The sequence below is a fragment of the Drosophila eugracilis genome, unplaced genomic scaffold (assembly GCF_018153835.1).
Source record: "Drosophila eugracilis isolate 14026-0451.02 unplaced genomic scaffold, ASM1815383v1 contig_415, whole genome shotgun sequence".
NCBI lineage: Eukaryota > Metazoa > Arthropoda > Insecta > Diptera > Drosophilidae > Drosophila > Drosophila eugracilis.
Window position 1 is genome coordinate 689,424 of NW_024573278.1, and position 24,533 is coordinate 713,956.

General features: G+C 45.6%; 6 protein-coding genes and 1 pseudogene across 7 annotated transcripts; 3 read left to right on the forward strand and 4 right to left on the reverse strand.

The window, feature by feature from the left end:
• Positions 1-1,702: 1,702 nt before the first annotated feature.
• On the reverse strand, positions 1,703-4,046 carry LOC108111484 (annotated as a pseudogene).
• Positions 4,047-5,474: 1,428 nt separating this feature from the next.
• Positions 5,475-7,819, forward strand: LOC108111483 (major heat shock 70 kDa protein Ba). The gene has a single exon (XM_041818904.1). The coding sequence runs from the start codon at positions 5,690-5,692 to the stop codon at positions 7,619-7,621; it is 1,932 nt and encodes a 643-aa protein (XP_041674838.1). The 5' UTR covers positions 5,475-5,689; the 3' UTR covers positions 7,622-7,819.
• A 164-nt stretch (positions 7,820-7,983) lies between these two features.
• LOC108111482 (arginine/serine-rich protein PNISR) lies at positions 7,984-12,189 on the reverse strand. Its single transcript, XM_017220965.2, has 9 exons — positions 11,536-12,189; positions 11,120-11,462; positions 10,906-11,044; positions 10,427-10,669; positions 10,126-10,228; positions 9,702-9,758; positions 9,197-9,312; positions 8,910-9,138; positions 7,984-8,853 (listed from the first exon to the last, which is right to left on the reverse strand). Exons 1-9 carry the CDS (start codon positions 12,077-12,079, stop codon positions 8,090-8,092), a joined length of 2,538 nt encoding a protein of 845 aa, XP_017076454.2. The 5' UTR covers positions 12,080-12,189; the 3' UTR covers positions 7,984-8,089.
• A 392-nt stretch (positions 12,190-12,581) lies between these two features.
• On the reverse strand, positions 12,582-15,317 carry LOC108111529 (ATPase family AAA domain-containing protein 3A homolog). The gene is given in 6 exon segments (XM_017221049.2): positions 12,582-13,162; positions 13,230-13,428; positions 13,494-13,729; positions 13,731-14,319; positions 14,379-14,853; positions 14,970-15,317. Coding segments are annotated over 6 exon segments (1,806 nt in total). The 5' UTR covers positions 15,184-15,317; the 3' UTR covers positions 12,582-13,069.
• A 399-nt stretch (positions 15,318-15,716) lies between these two features.
• On the forward strand, positions 15,717-18,378 carry LOC108111477 (protein asunder). 2 transcript variants are annotated; one of them, XM_017220950.2, is made up of 4 exons: positions 15,717-15,739; positions 15,793-17,391; positions 17,472-17,777; positions 17,826-18,378. In XM_017220950.2, the coding sequence occupies exons 2-4, from the start codon at positions 15,812-15,814 to the stop codon at positions 18,016-18,018; spliced, it is 2,079 nt and encodes a 692-aa protein (XP_017076439.1). In that variant the 5' UTR covers positions 15,717-15,739; positions 15,793-15,811; the 3' UTR covers positions 18,019-18,378. The 2 variants fall into 2 exon arrangements, with proteins under 2 accessions (XP_017076439.1, XP_017076438.1); XM_017220949.2 differs by lacking the exon at positions 15,717-15,739 and having other exon boundaries at positions 15,751-17,391.
• A 69-nt stretch (positions 18,379-18,447) lies between these two features.
• Positions 18,448-19,855, forward strand: LOC108111481. The gene is given in 4 exon segments (XM_017220964.2): positions 18,448-18,619; positions 18,675-19,009; positions 19,011-19,088; positions 19,090-19,855. Coding segments are annotated over 4 exon segments (1,236 nt in total). The 5' UTR covers positions 18,448-18,552; the 3' UTR covers positions 19,846-19,855.
• An 86-nt stretch (positions 19,856-19,941) lies between these two features.
• On the reverse strand, positions 19,942-24,027 carry LOC108111476 (nucleolar protein 6). The gene is made up of 6 exons (XM_017220948.2): positions 23,890-24,027; positions 22,424-23,832; positions 22,250-22,360; positions 20,943-22,183; positions 20,481-20,884; positions 19,942-20,417 (listed from the first exon to the last, which is right to left on the reverse strand). The coding sequence occupies exons 1-6, from the start codon at positions 23,920-23,922 to the stop codon at positions 20,010-20,012; spliced, it is 3,606 nt and encodes a 1,201-aa protein (XP_017076437.2). The 5' UTR covers positions 23,923-24,027; the 3' UTR covers positions 19,942-20,009.
• Between the last annotated feature and the right edge of the window lie 506 nt (positions 24,028-24,533).

The following is a 24,533-nucleotide window of genomic DNA, read 5'->3' on the forward strand; positions in this document are numbered from 1 at the left end:
TATTTCACTGAGAACTGTGGCTTAAAAAGTCTTCAGATGTCATCAGGTGTTTTTTAACTATGGTCATTTTAACAAGGGTAAAGCAGCCTTCCTTAAGGTCCTAAGCAAGGGTACGCGTCAATATTCCGGGTACCTTTAGTACAACTTTCTCATGAAAATTTTGTCCGTGCGAACCTTCAGTTTCCAACCACCTCCACTGATTACTTAAAGATTTTCTTCATTTTCCTTGAGACCTAAGGCATTAACAAAGTTTCCTGAAACGGAACACATTTCCACAAGCTGTGCAAGGAATTGGGAAAATCTTAAACATTTAATTTTTTGAATTTATTTTAAATAAATAAGAAGAAACGCTATAGTCGAGCGCCGTGACTATAAGATACCCGTTACTGCTTTGTTCTTATTGTCAATTCTGTATCTCTTATAGTTTCTCAGATCTCAGCTTTCATACGGTCAGACGGTCATGGCTTAATCGCCTTCGCTATTGATACTGATCAAGAATATATATATTATAATACTTTATAGGGTCGGAAACGCTTCCTTCTACCTGTTACATACTTTTCAAGGAATCTAATATATCCTTTTACTCTACGAGTCATCTCAGATCTAAATTGATAATTGGGAGTTACGCAATCATTTAAATTTAGTTAAATTTCATAAAAGCTCAAGATTTGCATTTTTAAATGGGCTTATTAATTCCGCATACTCTATCTTTAAATATTAAAAAATGTAAATAAACACAAATTAATGTGTGCATCCAAAGTAAAAGTGTCTTGACCCACTGAATTTATAATTGCATATATTAAATAAAATGATCACAAGGCCAAAAAACTGCCCAGGCATTTCCATGCTCGGTTCTGTACTTCGTCACGAGTCCCACTACAAATATCTTGGTGTGATTTTGGATAGAGGGCTCACCTTCCAGAGGCACAACAACGGTGAAGCAGTCAGCGCTTTCAAAGGCAGCAAGTATGTCCTGGCTATTTACGTCAAGAAATAAGCTTTCTTTGTCCAACAAAGTTCGAATTTATAAATCGATTCTCAGTCCAATCTGGAAATATGCACTACAGGCCTACGGCATAGCGTCTAAGTCGAACCTAAACAAAATACGTGTAGCGCAAAGCAAGATTGTCAGATCGATTTGTAATGCCCCATTGTTCATGAGAACCAGAGACTTAGAAAGAGATCTCAAAATCCCAAAGATAGGCGATGTTTGTCGAACGCATGCTGAAAACTACTTCAGAAGCCTTGGCGCTCATCCTAACTCCCTGGCGAAGAGGCTAATTTGGTGACCAACAAGAAGAAGACTTAAAAGATACCTTTCACATGATATTCCATTAAAAAGTCTGCTGTAATTTAAACTGTAAATGAATAGAAATATTGTATAACCTTTATACCAACACTTTGTTATCCCCTATATTTAAAACCTGCTCAAGCTGCCACATAGGTAGCAGTATAATGTTAATTCTGAATAAATATAAAAATTTTTTTTATTATTATTTTGGGAAAATGAAGATAGAAAAATGGCCAGAGCCAAGCGGAAGCCAATAAAAGCGTGTCCCTTAGCGAGGAGCAGGTCAAGATTAGTTGAATTGGATTTCATCGTAGACACTAAGAACTTCTCGAAAATAAAGTCCACGATTAATAGCAGCAGCGATCAGAAGTGTCTTTAGTGTTTACTGTGTTAAATAAAATACAAGTTTGATTCTGTTTTAAATTTCAAAATAAATAATTTATTTTTCATATTGCTAATAACAATTTGTTGCTAACTTAAGACTGGTAAACTGTAATACTATATCGTCTAAAAGAATATTCGATCAAAACATTCTTGTCAGTCTCAAAAACTTAAGCGAAACTATGAATTAACCCATTGATGAATAAAAACTAGGAACTTTGGCTTTAGTCCACCTCCTCCACCGTGGGTCCAGAGTAGCCACCGAAACCTCCGGCCTGCTGTCCACAGTTGGCGCCTGGACCGCCAGCGGATCCCGCTCCCGCTGCCTGCTGATGCATCTTTGTCATGATAGGGGAGCAGTGGCGGGTGAGCTCTTCTAGCTTGTGGTCGAACTCCTCCTTCTCGGCGGTGGTATTGCTGTCCAGCCACCGAATAATCTCATTGCATTTCTCCAGGACAGAGCTCTTGTCAGCCTCTTCCAGTTTGCCAGCGGGTGCTTGCTCCACGGCCTGCTTCACATTGAAGACGTAGCTCTCCAAGGCATTTCGAGAAGTTATGCGCTGACGCTGTTTTTCATCTTCATCGGCGTACTTCTCAGCCTCGTTCACCATGCGGTCAATCTCGGCCTGCGAGAGGCGTCCCTTGTCGTTCTTAATCGTGATGTTCTTGGCCTTTCCCGTGCTCATCTCCTTAGCGGTGACGTTTAGAATTCCATTGGCATCCATGTCAAAGGTGACCTCTATTTGGGGCACACCCCTTGGAGCTGGTGGAATGCCGGACAGATCGAAGGTGCCCAGCGCATTGTTGTCCTTGGTCATCGCACGCTCGCCCTCATATACCTGGATCGATACTCCTGGCTGGTTGTCAGAGTACGTGGAGAACGTCTTGGTCTGCTTGCACGGAATGCGGCAGTTACGCTCTATCAACTTGGTCATCACTCCACCAGCGGTCTCAATTCCCAGTGACAGTGGGGCCACGTCCACCAGTAGAACGTCCTGGATCTTTCCACTTTGATCTCCGCTGAGGATGGCGGCCTGCACTGCGGCTCCGTAGGCCACTGCCTCGTCCGGGTTGATGGAAAGGTTCAAGTTCTTACCGTGGAAGAACTGCTGCAGCAGGCTCTGCACCTTGGGGATGCGCGTCGATCCGCCAACGAGTACAATGTCGTGGATCTGGCCCTTGTCCATCTTAGCGTCGGTTAAGGCCTTCTCCACGGGCTGCAGGGTGTTGCGGAAGAGGTCCGCGCACAACTCTTCGAATCTGGCACGGCTCACCTTGGTGTAGAAATCGTGGCCTTCAAACAACGCGTCGATCTCGATGGTGGCCTCCGTGCTGGAGGAGAGCGTTCGCTTAGCTCGCTCGGCAGCCGTCCTGAGTCGTCGAAGGGCGCGAGGGTTGGAGCGAAGATCCTTCTTGTATTTGCGCTTGAACTCCTCTGCCAGATGGGTGACCAGCCGGTTGTCGAAGTCCTCGCCACCAAGATGAGTATCTCCAGCGGTGGAGCGCACCTCGAACAGCGATCCCTCGTCGATGGTAAGGATAGAGACGTCGAAAGTTCCGCCTCCCAGATCAAAAATTAGCACATTGCGCTCTCCCTTGAGATTCTTGTCCAGTCCGTAGGCCAGTGCCGCCGCTGTGGGCTCGTTGATGATACGGAGCACATTCAGGCCGGCAATGTGACCAGCGTCTTTGGTGGCCTGCCGCTGGGAGTCGTTGAAGTAGGCGGGCACCGTGATGACAGCGTCCGTGATGCTTTCGCCCAGATACGCCTCTGCCGTCTCCTTCATCTTGGCCAGCACCATCGAGCTGATCTCCTCCGGAGCGAATCTCTTGGCCTCGCCCTTAAACTCCACTCCGATCTTGGGCTTTCCGCCGTCACTCACCACCTTGAAGGGCCAATGTTTCATGTCCTCCGCGATTTTGGGGTCATCATACTTGCGCCCGATGAGGCGCTTGGCGTCGAACACCGTGTTCCTGGGATTCATGGCCACCTGGTTCTTGGCGGGATCGCCGATGAGGCGTTCCGAGTCTGTGAAGGCCACATAGGACGGGGGTGGTGCGGTTGCCCTGATCGTTGGCGATGATCTCCACCTTGCCGTGTTGGTAGACACCCACGCATGAGAACGTAGTGCCCAGATCGATTCCAATAGCTGGCATTTTGTGAGTTTGTTTCTTACTTGGTAATGGATACTCAGATGTATTCAACTTATTATTCTTTTCTTCAGTAATAACTTCTTAATAAATAGCAGTTATTTTACTTAATTCACTTTATCTTGCAGTTTGTTTCAGAATGTTTAGCTTTTCAGCTGCGCTTGTTTTGCTTAACTTTTGCTTAGCGATGTGTTTAGTTTGCTTGTTTGAATTCAATTGAAGCAAAGAGAACCGAGCGGCTGTATTTATACCCAGCCGCTCTTTTCGCGAACATTCGAGACTCGCTCTCTCGAAGCACCGAGAACTGTGTGTTTTTGGTGGTGCGCCAGAGCAACGTACCGGACAATAACAGAGAGGGAGAGCCGATAATGTTGGGAGTGTAAGCAGAAATTGTTGTTGCAATCGAAATTTCTCGACATTTCTCTGGGCCAAAATACAGACCTACCGCAACAAATGGTATTTGTTTGATTAGATTATTTTTTTACGGTATTTCTTTATCGAATCTTCTCCCTTCGAGACTGAAGACAAGTATTCAAATCTTAGCCTGCAAGCCTATTTGGATGAGCCTGTAGCTTGATCGTATTTTTTGCTTTTAAATTTTCGCTTTACAGATCCCACATTTAAATCTCTGTGAATGTTTTCATTCCGTAGAAACCACGGTGCACCAGTTATAGTTCTCAGCATCTTTGATTGAGCTCGCTGTATTACTTCTGTGTAGGTTACTAACGCATTTGTTTCCCCATAGCTCGGAGCCATATTTCCAAATTGGCTTGATAACATTGTATAGAAGTACCTTCTAATCAATTTTTAGCGGAGAACGGGCATTTATTAACCAATGTAGATAGGCTTTTTTGCTTTTAATTTAACTTGAAATCACTTAGCTTCGATGTGCTTCGGAAAGGAAGTCTGTGGAGAGGAGTTCCTGTGGAACCAAGGTTTTAATTTTATAAATTAAGCCGTCGACCAGACATGGTCGAAGGACTGGGCGACATCCGGAAAGACTGCGGAACAATACTCTCAATTTTCAAATGTAAGAACTAACCAAAGTTTAAATTTGACACCGCTCTAAACTAGCAGAGATATCAAATTTGAACGTAGTAATGTTAAGAATGTCGCAGATTATTAAAATAATAACAAAAGTTTTTACTAATTTAAAAAACAAATGAACTTTTCTTACAAAAACTAAAAAATATTTCGTGGATGCACTCTAAACTACGATTTTTAAATCCATTTTTTTTTCTTAATACTAGTAGTACATATTTCGTATCTCGGATGTTATTCGATTCACTTGTTCAATGGTTCCGTGTTTTTCGCTAATCCGCTAAATACAAAGTAGTCTCTGAAGATAAATTTAATCCCTTTTATATGAAGAAGTAAACAAAATAACGCGAACTTTCCAGAATCCCAAACAAATAGCATTTGTTGCGGTAGGTCTGTTTTTTGACCCAAAGAAAAGTCGAGAAATTTCGAGTGCAACAACAATTTCTGCTTACACTCTCAACATTACCGGCTCTCCCTCTCTGTTATTGTCCGGTACGTTGCTCTGGCGCACCACCAACATCACACAGTTCTCGGTGCTTCGAGAGAGCGAGTCTCGAATGTTCGCGAAGAGAGCGACTGGGTATAAATACAGCCGCTCGGTTCTCTTTGCTTCAATTGAATTCAAACAAGCAAACTAAACACATCGCTAAGCAAAAGCTAAGCAAAACAAGCGCAGCTGAAAAGCTAAACATTCTGAAACAAACTGCAAGATAAAGTGAATTAAGTAAAATAACTGCTATTTATTAAGAAGTTATTACTGAAGAAAAGAATAATAAGTTGAATACATCTGAGTATCCATTACCAAGTAAGAAACAAACTCACAAAATGCCAGCTATTGGAATCGATCTGGGCACTACGTTCTCATGCGTGGGTGTCTACCAACACGGCAAGGTGGAGATCATCGCCAACGATCAGGGCAACCGCACCACCCCGTCCTATGTGGCCTTCACAGACTCGGAACGCCTCATCGGCGATCCCGCCAAGAACCAGGTGGCCATGAATCCCAGGAACACGGTGTTCGACGCCAAGCGCCTCATCGGGCGCAAGTATGATGACCCCAAAATCGCGGAGGACATGAAACATTGGCCCTTCAAGGTGGTGAGTGACGGCGGAAAGCCCAAGATCGGAGTGGAGTTTAAGGGCGAGGCCAAGAGATTCGCTCCCGAGGAGATCAGCTCGATGGTGCTGGCCAAGATGAAGGAGACGGCAGAGGCGTATCTGGGCGAAAGCATCACGGACGCTGTCATCACGGTGCCCGCCTACTTCAACGACTCCCAGCGGCAGGCCACCAAAGACGCTGGTCACATCGCCGGCCTGAATGTGCTCCGTATCATCAACGAGCCCACAGCGGCGGCACTGGCCTACGGACTGGACAAGAATCTCAAGGGAGAGCGCAATGTGCTAATTTTTGATCTGGGAGGCGGAACTTTCGACGTCTCTATCCTTACCATCGACGAGGGATCGCTGTTCGAGGTGCGCTCCACCGCTGGAGATACTCATCTTGGTGGCGAGGACTTCGACAACCGGCTGGTCACCCATCTGGCAGAGGAGTTCAAGCGCAAATACAAGAAGGATCTTCGCTCCAACCCTCGCGCCCTTCGACGACTCAGGACGGCTGCCGAGCGAGCTAAGCGAACGCTCTCCTCCAGCACGGAGGCCACCATCGAGATCGACGCGTTGTTTGAAGGCCACGATTTCTACACCAAGGTGAGCCGTGCCAGATTCGAAGAGTTGTGCGCGGACCTCTTCCGCAACACCCTGCAGCCCGTGGAGAAGGCCTTAACCGACGCTAAGATGGACAAGGGCCAGATCCACGACATTGTGCTCGTTGGCGGATCGACGCGCATCCCCAAGGTGCAGAGCCTGCTGCAGCAGTTCTTCCACGGTAAGAACTTGAACCTTTCCATCAACCCGGACGAGGCAGTGGCCTACGGAGCCGCAGTACAGGCCGCCATCCTCAGCGGAGATCAAAGTGGAAAGATCCAGGACGTTCTACTGGTGGACGTGGCCCCACTGTCACTGGGAATTGAGACCGCTGGTGGAGTGATGACCAAGTTGATAGAGCGTAACTGCCGCATTCCGTGCAAGCAGACCAAGACGTTCTCCACGTACTCTGACAACCAGCCAGGAGTATCGATCCAGGTATATGAGGGCGAGCGTGCGATGACCAAGGACAACAATGCGCTGGGCACCTTCGATCTGTCCGGCATTCCACCAGCTCCAAGGGGTGTGCCCCAAATAGAGGTCACCTTTGACATGGATGCCAATGGAATTCTAAACGTCACCGCTAAGGAGATGAGCACGGGCAAGGCCAAGAACATCACGATTAAGAACGACAAGGGACGCCTCTCGCAGGCCGAGATTGACCGCATGGTGAACGAGGCTGAGAAGTACGCCGATGAAGATGAAAAACAGCGTCAGCGCATAACTTCTCGAAATGCCTTGGAGAGCTACGTCTTCAATGTGAAGCAGGCCGTGGAGCAAGCACCCGCTGGCAAACTGGAAGAGGCTGACAAGAGCTCTGTCCTGGAGAAATGCAATGAGATTATTCAATGGCTGGACAGCAATACCACCGCCGAGAAGGAGGAGTTCGACCACAAGCTAGAAGAGCTCACCCGCCACTGCTCCCCTATCATGACAAAGATGCATCAGCAGGCAGCGGGAGCGGGATCCGCTGGCGGTCCAGGCGCCAACTGTGGACAGCAGGCCGGAGGTTTCGGTGGCTATTCTGGACCCACGGTGGAGGAGGTGGACTAAAGCCAAAGTTCCTAGTTTTTATTCATCAATGGGTTAATTCATAGTTTCGCTTAAGTTTTTGAGACTGACAAGAATGTTTTGATCGAATATTCTTTTAGACGATATTAATAGTATTACAATTTACCAGTCTTAAGTTAGCAACAAATTGTTATTAGCAATATGAAAAATAAATTATTTATTTTGAAATTTAAAACAGAATCAAACTTGTATTTTATTTAACACAGTAAACATTTTCCTAAGATTTTCTTGGGCTGTTTAAACAATAATTATAAATTTTCACTATTAAAGTCTTCATGGGAAATGTACGAGTATATCTTCATTTTCCGCCCAAATATGCCCCCTTATCATAAAGAGAAGTTTTCTTTTGGAAGTTTGAATTTATTATGCTGGATTAAAATCTTTACTGAAAGCATCTTAAACAGAAGAAAAATAGAATTATATATATAACAATTAGCTATAGATGTACTCTTAGTGGCGCTTGCGCGGATGCGACGCGGAAGAAGAGGAGGAGTATGCATTGGAGCTGGAGTGGTGAGTGCTGCGCGACTTGGAGCGGGATCTCGTGCGGTGTCGCTTGCGACTGCTGCTGCTATTGCCGTGATCGTGGGTGCGGCTACTGCTCTGCCGCGAGGAGCGGTGGTAACTGCTGCTGCTGCCGCCTCTATCTTCTCCAGAGTGCTTCTGGCGATGACCTCCACTACTACTGCCACCACTTACGTGGCTGCGATGCTGGCGATGACTCCGATCTCGATCCCGATCACGTTCCCGCTCTCTTTCTCTGTCTCGACGCTCATATTTGCTTCGACTGCTACCTTGGCTACGGTGCCCATGTCGTCGGACTCGCTTGCCGCGAATGCTGGACGTCTTTGATGCTCCTGAGCTGGTACTGCTATCGTCGCTGTCAGTGCTCGAACTGCTCCCACTGCTGCTGCTGGAAGAGGACGAGGTGGAAGAGTGGCGCCGCTTGCTCTTAGACTTGTGAGTCGACTTATTGGCTTTGTGCAGTGCCTTGTCGGCAGCACTTAACATGGTTGCCACTGATTCCGGCATCTGCAGAAGATTGGTGGCCGGATTGGGAACAGGTTTAAGCTTATGCGGCCCTGAACTCAGAGTGCTTATTGGTGCCACAGCTGCAGCTGCCACAACCTGTTGGACATAGCTCTGTGACTGCTGTTTGCCGTCTTTGTTGTCGCTAAAACGAGTGGTTCTTTCCTTTCGACTGGGCCGTTTCCCTGGTTTATACCATATGATTAGTGGAAGCTAGCAAAAATATATTTGGTTCACATACCATTAAATTGCTGAGGCTTATCGTGAGTAGACTGACCGAGTAACTCTCCGGGCAGTTCAGGATTGACCGGCGGTTGTCCATGCTCAACAGCGCCAGCTTCAGAGCGCTCCAGCTCCCGCTTGCGATGCCTCTGGAGGGCTAGCTCATCGCGCTGCTCTTGCTTGGCCACGCGATCCTCAATGTCGTCAATGACTTTCTCGAAGGATCGCTTACTGCGCCGTATTCGAGCCTAAAAAATAAGGTACACGTATACATATATATTTATGAGAACTTTTGAATCTCTCTACCTTTAACTCCTCCGCGCTAAGGTGCACGCTTTTATCGGCATCCGCTTGGCGCTCGCCATCCTCGTCGTCTTCATCCTCTTCGCTTTCGCTGGAAGAATCGCCATAGGCTGCTAAACCTATAATTCAAATCAATCAAGTGCTAATTGTTGCTACCAGGCTTCGATATAGATTCGGCGCAGTTTTTTTATATATTTTACATTGAATTTTAATATTTCTTTAGAAGAATTTAAGGAAACAGGGGAAGGGAAAAGATAATACAGAGAAGCGAGCTATAAAGACCAAACTGCGCCGAGGGGGACGAAAAAGATTTGACCGAGGCTCCAAAATTACAGGAAAAAGCTCAGAAAGTTAGAACTTGGCCATAGGAATATCCAATAGTTGTATTTTTGTTTTGTCATTAGGAATCGGGGTATAGTAAGAGAGGACCAAGCAGAACTCAGACTACCTCTAAACAAAAAATTGTGCAAAACAAACTTACGAACTAAACTAGAATTTGGTTACTTACCCAGGTTGCCGGTAATGGAGGACAAGGCGCTTTTGCGAATCACTTGGGCTGATGACGCTTTTGATTTACACATACATACATATATATATAGGTATATATTATATATAACGATTAAAAAATTCAGCAAGTGATTTCATTGATTTGTGTGGTGTTTCATATATCAATTCATTAATGGGATTTAAAGATTAACAGAGACATAGGATTAAAAAAGGTTTTAGCACGCTCGCCAAATAAAAAAAACTCGGCTGCAATCGCTTTGGCCGAAACGTCCGGTCATCCACGCTTAGATTGGATAGCGATAGTCCGCGATATATCCGCGCTGTCTTATTATATATGTATAACTACTTACACACACACATACACTCACGCGCGAGCGCTAGAAGAGATCGGTTTGGGATGAACTTAAGTGTAATGTATAATGTACCTTTCGCGCGGTGTGCTTTCAGAGTTTCGCCTGCAATGGCTGCAATTTCTTCGTTTGTGGTTTCCAGCAGGATTTCGGTTAGTGTCCGACGCACCACAAGCATCTACAGATGGGTGGTATTGGGTGTTCATAGATTGTTTAAAAACTATACATATGGGTTTTTGGATGTGCAGCCGGTGGCCAGGGAATGAAACTCTAGTGAAGAGTGAACGAACTGCATTCCGCAGTTTCTTCGCCTCTGAGACCACTCGATTTCATCGCCTGGCTTAGCAAACATCCGGGTCAAAATGGTGATGCCTACCAGATCCGCGAGTCTTTCTTCGTAGGTTTTACCATTGACATCGTTTTTGGTAGCTGTTCTCTGTTGTTCCGTCTGTCGGTTCCCAGTTTCTATGTGTCCACGATGGTCCTCTTCCTCATTCTCATCTTCTTCACTGCTGCTGTTATCGCCATCTTTACTTATTAATTCATTACCTATTTGCGGCTCCTTTAGTTCCACTCGGCCCTCTCCAGGCAGGTCAATGGAATCTTCGCTGTCGCTAGCCTAAATTTCAAGGGAATGTTTAATAGACAGTCTGCACTTCTATCTGCAGTCTGTTCTACTGTCCGTATGGTTCTTAGTTTGGGTTTACTAATAACGAAACCTTAGTTTCGGTTTAGTTTAGTCCCGTTTGGATTTTGTAAGCAACCAATTGGGGTGAGATGTTTTAAAAACACTTTCGGCACTATTCAGTCTGTTTTTGAGTGTCAGTTAACCCTGCACGCCCTGACCTTACTTACCACATTCGCGATGTTCAATAGATTAACAGGTGGTGTTAGTGTTTTGCTTGATACTTGCTTAACATGGTTGACCTCTTCATCAGGCTGTTGGCGCTCTAGCTGCCGCTGTTTTTCGCGCTCCATTTTCTCCAGACCCTCTCTGAAGAAAGCAACAAGTTAATAAAAAAAATTCCATTTAGATTTTTATATATAAAAGTGTCTTTTGGACACTCACCTTATCCAAGCTGGCAACATTTTGCGTTTGTTGGCATCGATATCGGTGCTGGCACTGCCACTTCCGCTTTCCTGCTGCTGCTGATGTTGCTGTGGCTGATGTGTATGTGGTGTTAGGTGATGTTGATGGGGATGTTGCTGATGTGTTTGTGGATGGTGCGGATGCGTTGGGTGTTGCGGTTGCTGCTGCTGTGCCTGCAACTGCAACTGCAGCTGTCGCTGCGGCTCATTGGGATTGCTGACGTTTAGCTTGAGCAACGAAGGTATATGCGCCGTGGGATTGCCTGTGGTTTTGCCGGACTGCGTTTGCCAGTTGTTCCATTGCTGCTTACCCAGTGTGACAGCTATAGGAAAGGATGGAGCGGTTGTTAGCTGAATATATGAATAGATGAATATCTTTTTAGCTTTTTCACTTACCCGAACCAGTGGAGGCGTCCACGGTAGCACCAGGCGCCTCATTAGCTGCAAGCCATTGCGATTGCGTAACTACTGGAGCAGGCGGTGGAGGCGTATCTGCATTTTGGACACGCTCATTCTCGTCGTCCATGTCCATATCTGCCTCACCGTGCTCCTCAAGAAGTGGAAATCCCGTCCGGACAGCACTTGGCACCGGGATCGTTATCGTTTGATGGTGGTAGTCCGGCACATTTCCGATTATAGGTGGTGGCGGCGCCACGGACATGGTGACCGGCGTAGCGTCCCGCATGTGAATCCATTGCTGGGCCAGTTGTGCCCAATCGATGCCGGCACCACCCTGCATGGCAAGCGGAAGACCGCCGCCTACAAGGGGCGTCATCATGCCCTGACCACCTCCCGGAGGCAGAGAAAAATGAGTGGGTGGCGGTGGGGGTTGCACCAGGAACTGATTGTGATTATGGTTGTGCCCATGGCCATGTTGGCCATGTACGTGGGCATGCTTGTTGTATCCCAAGTCCGCGTTGCCATTTCTACCCGGATACATCTCTGTTCACAGTTCAGCTATGTTTTTTGGAAACCCAGTTAAATTTTCCTTAGGCTTTCAAATTTTTCCTCAAACTAAATGAATTTTCTTTGACTTCTACGCCATCTTCTCACTCGACGCGTTTTGTCATTCACTTCGACACGGCGACGCCGTATGGGTCTCAATGCTAGTTATTTTTTAGGTAATTTTTACTCAATACTGTTATTTTATGAAAACTTAAAATAAAGCCCGCTAAAATTATCTTTTGTAAAAAAGTTAAGTGATAATTAGTCATTATGTCACGGAGGAAATTTATATTTATTATTATTTATCTATTTATTTATTATTTAATTGTTTGGTCAGGCAGGTTAATAACTTCTTGAGAATTATAGATGTTTTGCTATATTTAATTAAAAAGATCCTGATTAAGTGAATACCCCCGATTTCGATCAATCTTTTCTCACCTTTCATCTAGTTTTAGTTTTTCTGGAGCATTAATTCTAACCCAAGCCAAAATAAAACATTTAACAAGTAATATATATATATATTTACTTCATACTCATACATAGGAAAACACTGCGGACAAGTCAAATTGTTGGCACCACCAGCGAGAAGTTTAATATAAATCTCTCACAGTGCTGGGATGACCGGTTTCAATTTACAATCTACGTCCAAAGCTTTAACATACGAAATGCAACAACAGCAGTTAAAATATATACTTCTTATTGTATACACTAGTGAGACAGTTAATGCAAGCTTATAATACAATTATCAGTGGGTCAAACTTAATTGCATCTATAGACGAACACGTGCTACTGCCAACGATTTTGTACAGGCGTTAAATGCATACATATAACCGATATGCACTTATTTGGTGTCTCGGCTGCTGTTTGGTATCCGGTAGTAAGATAAAGCCCTGTGCGTTACCAACTTAAAGTTAAATGATTAGGAAACTAAACAAGTTTTGAATGCAGGTTGCATCTACTTTAACTCCAGTTCCAACTCCACGCCTCACAGTTTATTGGCAGTTAGCGTAAGAGGCGGTGCAGCAGCGCCCGTAATGGATTTGTGATCAGCACGCTCTTGATCTGACAGCCAGGCCATCTAAACAAAGATATAAAATTTTAGTTTCATCCAGAGCTTCATGTTTACTACACTTTTTAACACCCACCTTCTGTTTGTGCTGCTGAGCGGCGGAGTAACACCTGTCCATTACCATCTTTTCGGTGAGCAAACCATCCTCGGAGGCATAAACTGCCGCTTGCCAGGAAACACCCAGTTTGGAGATTTCTCGACCCGACATGCCTTCGCAGAGAGCGGCCATCTTCGAACACGTCTGACCATAGTCAAAGGTGTCTAGCTTAAACCGTCTAAAAGTAATTAAACGTTGTTAGTAAATGACTATTTTGAAGGATTTATCTAAAAAAGGGCTTACTTTGCTCCCGCAGCGGCCGGCTGCAGCACATATTTATCAAAGTACAGGCGCAAGAGGCGCTCACGTTCCTCCAGGCCAGGCAGTGTGAACTCCACCATCTCGTCGAGACGATCGTTTATGGCGTAATCGAATTGTTCGGGAGTGTTGGAGGCCAGCACGAGCATAAACTTAGGATTCTGCTCGGAGGTACGGTAGAGGAAGGCGTTCAGGGCGGAACGCAGATCCTCCGAGATCTTTTTCTGATGAACGCTTGCGCAAAAAGGCATCTGCCTCGTCCACAAACAGCAACAGGCCGCGTCGCGAGGTGTGCGACCAGTCGAACACCTTATGGATGGCCGTGACACCCTCCTTGCCCATGGGTGCCACATCGCCACCAGTCATAATGGCAAAGTCCATGCCCGAGTGCTCCGCCAGTTTCTTGGCGAACATGGTCTTGCCCGTTCCGGGAGGGCCGTGCATCAGTACGTTCCTATACATTCCTCGGTTGATACGGGTGTTCTTCGTGGCGATTGCAATGTCTCGTAGACGCTCTTCCAGTTTTGGATTAAGGACCACGCCCTGTAAAGCATCGGTTGGTTTGGCGCGCAGCCTCTTCAGGTAGCTCAGAGGGTTCTTTAGGGCATCTAGGAAAGCAAATCGCGACGTCTCACCCACTAGTGTGGGCTTGCCGATGCGTGCCTCCACATATCGGGAAACAACGCCGGTGGCTCCCTTGGCGGTGTACACGCCCAAAGCTAGCAGCGAAAGTCCGCCGGCAGCAGTCAACACCTTGTCCCAATCGGTAAGCATAGCCTCGGCGCCAGCGCCAATGACAGTGCCAGCGGTTCTACGAGAATTAAAAAAATACATTATTTAATATAGCTTAGTAATTTGAGAATTACTCACTTGATTCCCTCCAGTACGGTGGTGCGATGTTCCTGAGCCTTAAGACGGATCTTCTCCAGGTTGATGTCGCGGTTCTCGCGATCCACACGTGCCTTGGCCCGCAGTTCGTGTTCCAGGAGCTTGAGCCGGTTCTTCTCTTTCATCTCGATTTCATGCTCAATGGTCTGGCGGCGCATGGCTTCCTGTCGCTGAACACTCTCCTCCTGCTTGCGCAGGTTGTCCTCTTGAACGCGCTGTTGCTGCTGCAATTGATCCTCATATCGTTTACGGGACAGCTGATCCTGGTACTGGGCTCTCTGCTGCTGTTGCTTGGTCTCCTCGATGAGGGTCTTGCGGCGCTCCTCGTGATCGATACGCTTTTGCTCGACCTTGGCCTGCTCAATATGGGCCTCGTACTCTTTGACCTTGGTGTTGTACTCCGTCTGCCGAGTGGCCTCCTGCATCTTTGATAGCTCGAGGGCCTCCCGGGCGTGTTCTGCACGAGATTAACATGTGTGATGGGCATGGACTCTAACTCCCAGACTCACACGCACGCTGTGATAGCATGGCGCATGTCGGTTATGCAATTGACTGATGAAATTTTCTACTTACTTGAACGCTCCAGAGTTTTCGCCGCATCTGCCGCTCGTTCCAGCGCCGATGAATCAAAGCGGTATGCCTCCATGGCCTTACGTTCCGCCCGGCTCAATTGAGCGTCCCCGGACTTCTCGCCGGCCGTCCTGCCCTCCGGATCAGCAGCTCCACCTCCATCTGGAAACTGCTCCGGCTGCGGCTGTTGCCGGTTTCTGCCCAAAAGCCATGACATGGTGCTACTACGTTGGCGTGCGCTACTCGCGCGTTTCACTCAGAGTATAAGGAAAAAAACAATCTAGAAAATATTACGAAATTTTGACAGCTTTTGCTCAACGTCCAACAACGTGATTCTCAAGGAGTGTAGTGTGACCAGATTTGGCAAAACGAAAGCGGGCGAATGTTTTTGTTATATTTTAATAAAAAAATATAGTTTTATAAAAAAATTAACAAAAAAGATCTTCGTGTTTTTGCTCTATATTTATATATAATCTATTATTAATACAGTTCGTGTATATATAAATACATTTTAACAGCATTTGTTTAAAAATTCAAATTTGCAACAACACATATATAAAAATAAGCGCACACTTACCACAAATATACCGAAAAGATAAGAGCTTTCCATTCTAAGATCTGTTTGTTTTTCTTTTGTAATGGTAATTTAATTTAGTTGTCCAAAAGTTAGAGTAGTGTAAACGCAGCATACATTATGCTTCTGTAATTCACCTTACTTCGCAATGTTGCCAGAAGATTGCGCCGGTGTAAGCTCACCACACCAGCTGATTGTGGTAAACAAGGATTGTAAACAATAGGCATTTGTTTGATTCCCTTCCGTTTTTAGCTCTCCAGATAATCCCACCATGTTTGAACGCAACCAGAAGACGATCTTCGTGCTGGACCACACGCGTTACTTCAGCATTGCCAGCGAGGAGTACATCTCGATGGACTTTCTTAAGGGAAAACCTTCTGCGGACAGCGGTGGACCGGGAGCAGCGGGAAACGCATCTGGCGGTGGAGGAGGTGGTGGATCCCAGTTCAGCAAAAGCCTCTGGACGTGCGCCTGTGAATCTTCCATCGAATATTGCCGCGTAGTTTGGGATCTCTTCCCGGGAAAGAAGCACGTGCGCTTCATCGTTTCAGATACAGCGGCACACATTGTGAATACCTGGAGTCCCAGTACGCAAAATATGTCGCACGTGATGAACGCTATGGTGATGGTGGGGGTGCCCTCCCGCAATGTGCCCACTCCCTCAGACTACTCTGTGATCCACGGATTGCGAGCCGCTATTGAGGCGCTTGCCGAACCCACAGATGAGCAGTTGGCGGCGATGGCCGACTTTGGTCCCGAGGAAGTGACACGAATTCCCAACAAGGGTCGCGTCATCTGCATCACCTCGGCGCGAGATAACACCAGCATGAAGAGCTTGGAGGACATCTTTAATACGGTTCTGGTCCAGCAAAATGCCTTGGCAGCGCCGCCCGCTAAGAAGGGTCTGGCAATTGATCACTGCCATCTAGTTATACTTAATATTGTCCCACTGGGCGTTGAATCACTGGTCACCAATCGCAGCCTGCTTAATATCTCTCCGCTGCTCGATGTGGAGATCCACACGGTTAGTGCCCCGGACATCTCGTACAAGCTGACACACCTAATCCTGAATCACTATGACCTGGCCAGCACTACGGTTACTAACATACCGATGAAGGAGGAACAGAACGCTAACTCCAGCGCCAACTACGACGTGGAAATCCTTCATAGCCGGAGGGCTCACTCAATAACTTGTGGCCCAGACTTTAGCCTACCCACAAGTATAAAGCAAGGTGCCACATACGAAACGGTAACCCTCAAGTGGTGCACACCGCGCGGTTGCGGCTCTGCAGATCTGCAACCCTGCCTGGGACAGTTCCTGGTAACGCCAGTGGACGTGACCTCTCGGCCCAGCTCTTGTCTTATTAACTTTCTCCTTAACGGGCGCTCTGTATTGCTAGAAATGCCAAGAAAGACGGGCTCCAAAGCTACCAGTCACATGCTATCTGCCCGTGGCGGAGAGATCTTTGTGCATTCCCTGTGCATCACGCGGTCCTGCATGGATGAGGCTCCAGCGATTGCAGACGGGCCCGGAGGACGCGTCTCGGACTACCGCACCGCGGAACTGGGACAGCTTATTAAGATGTCACGAATGGTGCCACTGAAAGTTAAGGACCCGTCTGCTGCAAATTTAACGCGCCGTTTGCCACGCTACTTCCCCCTGACCACCAGCTCATCGATCCTGTTTCACCTACAGCGTCAGATTAGTTGGCTACCACACTTTCTTCACCTTTTGGTCAAGGAGGATATGGATAAGCAGGAGGAGGTGCGGTGCCAGCAGCACATCCACGAACTCTATAAAAGCGCCTCACGCGGCGATGTTCTGCCCTTCACCCACACTAATGGAGCCAGGTATGTTATAAATTCCTGAGTTATACATCTGCCCTTGTTCAGATTTAGTTTAATGCTTTATTTTACTTATTTTTACTTAGGCTAAAGCTTTCCAAGGCCAAGGACCAGTATCGCTTGCTGTATAGAGAGCTGGAACAACTTATCCAACTAAATGCCACCACAATACACCATAAGAATCTGCTGGAAAGTTTGCAAAGTTTACGAGCAGCCTACGGCGATGCGCCACTTAAATCGGAATCAAGTGCCGGTCTTTTACGATCATACACCGAATCCCCACTCTCACCTGAACGCCTGGAACCCATCAGCAGCGGCAGTGCCAGTGGTAGCAACAACTCCAATAGCCTTCTCAAGGCCAGCAAGCGTCGCATGTCCAGTTGTGGCCAAAGGTAAGTCGGCCTACCATTAGTCATCCGTTTATAATAATTTCGCTTTAGGTCCCTGCTGGATATCATCTCCTCGGCAGAGCGAAGTCAGTCTAACAAACGATTGGATTTCTCTGGTCGCCTTTGCACGCCGTTGGGGCAAGTGGCTAAACTGTATCCAGACTTTGGCAATAAGGAGAAAGACTCCGTAACGACGGGACCCACCATTACGCCGAATGTTAAGGAGGAATCAATTCGGAGTTAAATAGGATTACAGAGTCCCGACTTTAAAATTGTATTTATAGAATGAAACTTTATGAAAAGTCCTAAAAGATAACTTTTTGTTAGGAATCGGTTGAGTGTTGCAATTAAGTATTTTTCTGTGAGTTTTTGACTTGCCTCTAAGCCAATTTTATTCCTTTGATTCAATCTCTTTTTAAGGCTGGGAAAAGCCAATTTATGAAAATACTTAGAATACTTATATTACTTCATGTCAGCTGCCTCAAAATGAATTAGTTTATGATTCAATTTAAATGTTTAACTTAAGATATTATTTTCCAGCGGATGAGATCAGTCTGTTTTTGATCTTTCCCCATATCCATTAATAAACGTATTTTAAATTAAATGTCCGTTTAGTAGCTCGGTTTTTGTACTCATTTTGTACTTCAATTTCTAAAGATTTAAACATGTCAAGCATCACAGTTGCATTTTAATTTATTTCGTAATAAATTTGTGTAGCTTTGAAATTTTCAGATAGATTTTTAAAAACATTTTCAAAATTATTTGTATAAATAAGACAATGGCCAACAATTCCACTGTTCAGAAGGTGATGCACGTATCCGAGGAGGCGGCACCAGCTGTACACAGTAAGATCGGAATAATTTTATTCACATAATTTAATTACCTATTTATATCTTCAAGTCCCCATCATGGTGGGCAATGAGATCTTCGTGCTTACCCAACAGGATGTTCGTCGTGTTGAGGACATCCGGATGCTTAGCTACAATCGCCTAGGAAGTAATGGGCAGCTGTGTCCCGTGTACTCGGCTATACCGGCTCCGATTCATTACTCTCTGCCCAACACCACCAATTTATGCACTCTTGGCGATCTTATAAATCAGGCTTCAGAGAAGAGGGCCAAGATACAGATGGACATTGAACATCATTCGAACTCCACCAAGCAGGATTCGTGTCCGACTAAGACTGTTGCCAGCGTGACCACTCAATTGGGTTGGTCCAAGAGCAAGGACGAATCGGGAGGCATTGTTCCGCATCTGCTATAGCGCCGGAACTTCAACAAGTGGCCTGATGAAGAACACCGGTTGCCAGCACTGTCCCTTCATGCGATAAAAATCACTCCAGCTGCCAGACACATTACCTACCTGATACAAAACCAATTGGACAGCAGCCGCCGCAGAACGCGTGTTGCCAAGCTCAGACCAGTCCATGTCGAAGTCAAATTGTGAAAAGAGAAGTTCAGAACGCAAGTTGCCAAACACAGGCTTTTTCTAATACAATTACAATGGTGAATAGGGAGATGACACAGAAAGCATGTTGCCAAACCCAGACCTCTTCCAGCCAAAGTCCCATTGTGAAGGAGAAGCCACAAAACTCAACTTACCATGCTCAGCCGCCTACAGTCTCCACGGGCTGTAATACGTCATTTAACAATTTGTTGGAGACTTCCTCTGCTGAGTCTTATACATCGAACGAATGTGAATATACGTTTCCGGAACAGAGCAATCCATGTCGGCACTGTAAATCGCAGCAGACTTCAACGAACAGATTTCCACCGGAGCAACCTAGCACATCCCGTCATATTCACTTCGATCTCAATCAACAAGATGTGGAGTATGAGGACTTTGAGAGAAAATCTTCTTCTCAGCGATCGGATCGTAATTTAAGAAAAGATGACCAGGAATTTTTTAAAACTCTTCTTAAGAGTAGAACTGTATATTCACGAGCCCTGAACAAAACTCCAGTTTCCAAGCCAATCAAGAAACAAGTAGGTCTCATCGATCGCAATCCCTACTACGATGAACTGCACTTACAACGAAGGCAGGACTCAGCGTACACCAACAAACAGCATTGATGATTCATTCTAATTGTTACCTCTAGAGAAATACCTTCTTATATTTCTACGGGCTTTTTGATTCAAAACTTATGGTCTTAAAAAAAATTTACAATATGTTTTAAAATCTGCTATGTTTAATAATTTTTTAACTTACACAGATAGGCAATAAGCTATGACTTATTCTATTTTAAGGCCTTTAGAGACGTACTTTTGATAAGACGTTTCTTCTTGGGCGGTGCCCCCTGTTCAGAACTGTCCTTCTGAGCTTTATGCTTTTTCGGCTTCGAACTGGGCTCCTGAGGTTGATTGGCATTGAAATATCTCTTAGGCTGCTGATGCTCACGTTGTTCCCGCTTGAGCTCCTCCGGCGTGGCAATCCGCAGGTAGAAATCTTTCAGTAGTATTTTGAAGTCCTCTACCAGCGTTTCCCTCAGAACTTGGACTTTTCCATTATCGCAAGGTGTGCAGGCCTGTAGCTCAGTGACCTTGAAGGTTTTTGGTGCGAATTCAGTGGGTGGCCGCCACACAATAGCCAGTTCCTTTCCACCGTGGGGATTATAAAAAAATGCAGCAAAGTCCGAGTAGGCAGACTAAAACACAGAAATAAAACCATTGATTTCTTCCCAAATAATTTACAGGCATTAATATCTTACCCGCAGTTGCCTCACAATCTTTGCAAGATTATTTGCTCCTGCTCGAGGCAAGTTAAAGTTTGGCTGCCCAAATGACACGAATGGTGATCCCAGATCGTAGGTTAATGAATTGGACACCAGATCCGGCTTGAGTTGTATAACCAAATCGTAGCCCTCGTTGGAAGCTCGGAACAATTGGGCTGGCCTTACAAACCTTAGATCCTTTGACATCAGGCTGGATTCGATAATCTCAAGAGAATGACGGGCCAGTCGCGTTACATGTCCTAGTACCCGTTGGCTGGGCGATTGATCCGAAGTCCACAGACGACCGGAATGCTGCATATCGTAGGACGTTGTTAGAGCCAAAGGAGGATAACTCTGGCGGTCGCTACGATAGCTGTGCTCCAGATCAGCAATTTGTTGTTCTAAATTACATTAGATTGTTATTCTTCAAGCTTCTTATACTTGTAATTAAGTACTTACCCTGCCAGCTATTATTAAAGTTAAGCAGGAAGAGCTCTCCATTAAAATCGCTGTGGGCGAGCAGCTGCAGGAATCGAATGAATCCGGTTTGGGGCGACGCTATTGCCTGTGGAGCATAACGCTGTTGGAAAAGATGTGCCACCAGAAGTTCTGTGGCCACGTCAGGCCAAAGTCCATCGTCCAGCAGTTGGGTGGCCAACCAACGTTTGGCCAACAACACAGTGGGTCCGAAAGCGGAGTGTGTTTGATGGAGCGAGTGCAAGGCCCCGCTCACTTTGGGAAGGATGTAGTGTTGGCGCTCCAAAGATCGACTAGCAGGATTGTCTACGTAAGTGGTTATGCCACGTTCAGTAATTTCCTGCTTAAGCAACGCCAGTTCCTTGTTGTGGGCAAGCTCTATCAGGAAGCAAAAGCCCTGCTTTAGAACCATTAGACCCTCGGCAGTCATTACCCACCGAAGATGGCACTTCTCCTCCAGCTTCTCACCAATTTCAATAAGAAAGGCCGTTTTCAGAGCACGCAATGCAGTCAATTGGTTAGGCCATTTACCGCTTTGACCTAGCTGTATTACTACTCGTTGCACATGGCTTGACAAAATATGGTTTTCTGCGAATCGCGCTTGAGGCAGCACTGGCTGTGGCTCACAGTATCGGAAAACGGGTGAGGTGCCTGATATGGAGACGATTTCAAGTGGTAGATCATTAAGTCCGTGCAGTTGCCGTGCTAACTCATCATAGCAGCGTATAACATGTGGACTCAATGCCTCCGCGTCAGTATCCTGATCCAGTGTCAGCTTGGTCTTTAGCTTATTAACTTTAAACCATGGCGACAGGCGGTAGACCTGATCCAATTCGGCGGCAATATATTGCACATCCTTGCTATCCAGCTGTAGGTGATGCTCCAGCAGATGTAGCACAATCTGACGTACAATTAGTCTCTTCTTGGCGGGAGCATCCTGGGCCGTTCCCCAGACTACAGCTTCGGTGATGCTACCATCCTGAAACCGTCGAAGGTTTGATCTTTCTCCCCAGAAACTTCGGAACTCCGCAGCTCCCTCAGGATCTTCGTTGGTGGCGGGTCCTTTGTTTAAGACCTCGTAGGCGTGCTCCGGCTGAAGTATCAACCCCAACTGAATATAATTTCCTATGACAGGAGCTTTGTTTTCCACTGGCCAGGGTGTAGATTCCGTTTCCAAAGGTAGTATAGAATGAACACGCTCAGCTAGTCCCTTCTTAAGGAGTCTAACAAGTAGGATTTTATATGTTGTAATATGAAATGGTTAAGAAAAACTCTTTTAGCCTACTTACTCTGTCAGTAATTGCAGTAGCTGTGGGTAGCCGTAATTAGCATAATCATATTTGAATTTTGGCTGGGAATGCAGCATAAGCATCTGGTTAATACTCGAATAATTGGTAATCCTAAGAAAGGAACAGAATTATATAGTTAACTTGTGAAGTAGTTCAACATTTTTTTAAACTTACTTCAAGATGTTATCCACCCTACTGTACAGTGGGCACTTTTGCATAAAGATGAGCGGGAAACTGTTAAGTTTCATGTCATTTAATAGTTCCACCGCCAGTTTAGCCTCCTCCCGAACCCTCTGGTACAGGGAAAGCGGAATATTTGCGCACAGATTGTGCTGCCCAGTGAAGTCCATGAAACAAACGTCATAGTAAGTAGCGAACTTTGCTAATTCTTCTGTCTGGACTGAAGCAGGTGCCAAGGTGATGCCTTTGGTCCAGTCCGTGTTGGCCAGTTGGTTCCATACGGTACGTGCCACCTGATAACTGCTGCTCGATTGGTGCAGGATGCGCTGCGAGTTTAGGTAAACAATAAAAGCAGCCAAGATGTGGGAGCCAAAGCCGCTGTAACCTATATCCAATTCTCGCTGACGTAGCCATACTTTAAGAAGCAGCAGTCCATCCTGGAAATTGCGCCTGCCCTTAAAAGTCTTTTCTATATGGGCCTGGTTCTCGGACAAAGTCAGATCAAATAGCACGTTGGCGTTATAGTGCTGTGTGGGGGGCAGGGGCTCATCCTCATCCCACTCGTCACCGTATAACGAAGGCCGAATATTGTTGTTCCAGGGAACGAATCTACCATGCTTCAAACTACTTGGGGGGCTAGTGATGAATAGGCGCACCTGCAGATGCTTGGTAACCTGCTTAGCCACTGGTGTCAGCTCCAGCACTGGCTTCAGTGGATTGTTTGCGTGGTAGTTAAATGTGAATTTATCTTGAGCGTAAGTTGGAGACTCCTTCATTCTCTCCGTTACATATGTCAGGTACAAAGCTCGCTTTTGGTCATAGCGAAGGTTAAGGTAATCATCTTTATGAAGTGATTCCTTTGGCATTTCAAGAGCCACATCCACAATAATTTTAGGACCCAGTAAAGTGCCTGTGCCTGCAGCTCCAATTAAATACGGTTCCCTGGTGGGTTTAGAGAAAACAAAACCGGTCGGCTTCTGAGGTATTTTTAGTGGCACTTCTAAATGGGTCCGCTCCATCAACCCATCCTTTAGCTGCCTGGTGAAGGCAGTGAAAGATTCCAGCCATGTTTCAATGAAATCTATGTATTTTTGTTTAAGCTGGAGCTCCTCCAGCATTTCCTTGACCTGCAGCTTAAAAAGATTGGAGTGGAAGAGGTTCTGGGTATCGCGCAGTTCTTTCATCTCCTCCAGAGTGGGTGGCTTAACATTCTTGGCGTCATCCTTCTGTTTGAACTTGTTTTTTTTTGGCTTAGCAATAGGCGTTTGATCTTTTTTGACCGGTGTGGGTTTTGGTTCATCAAAACCATCGTCGCTGCTGGTTGCCGACTGCTCGCTGTGCTCCTTGGTGGGCGAATCATCTTGGGACTCCAATCGAGCGGCGTTTTTTAATGGTTTTTTCACCTATAACCAGAAAATACTAGACCAAAATCTGTAATTTATAAATATAAGTTCTCTTACCAACTTCCCTGGCTTCCTCTTATTTTTTAACATGACGTTCGTATCGTATAAATCCTTAATAAAATGTAATTTATTTATTAACTGGAGAGAGAGCAAAACTCGCACGTGTTGCAATTGTGGTATTTTGATAATAGGTATTTTATCTAATTTTCTAATACGGTCACCCTAGTTCAAGGCAGTAGCGTTTTTTAGTCCTAAATCAGTCGCGAAAACAAACTGTAAAAATCGAACGTAATTATAATTAAAAGATTGAAAAAGTTTATACACTAAGATTAAAAATTAAAAACTACTTTGCAAAATAGAGACGTGATGTGTTGAATGCTAATTTCATCAGTGCCAAGTGTAATTGTCACCAGATAAGTTATAAGCCATTTCCTTCTCATCAGTGATATATAAACGACTTCAGCAGAAGCTTGTTTAAATAAATTAAACATATAGCCGGTGAAGATATACAAAAAAAAATGCAAAGTTAATACAGTTTTTAAGTGTAGATAAACAAAGTTGCCGGCTAATTGGCTACGCCAGGCAACGGTATTTAATACGGTATTTGTATTTCATAATTAAGTTAAATTTTACAAATAAAAAACTATTCATAAACTATACACGTCATTTACACAAATCTACATAAGAAAATAAAAGAAAAT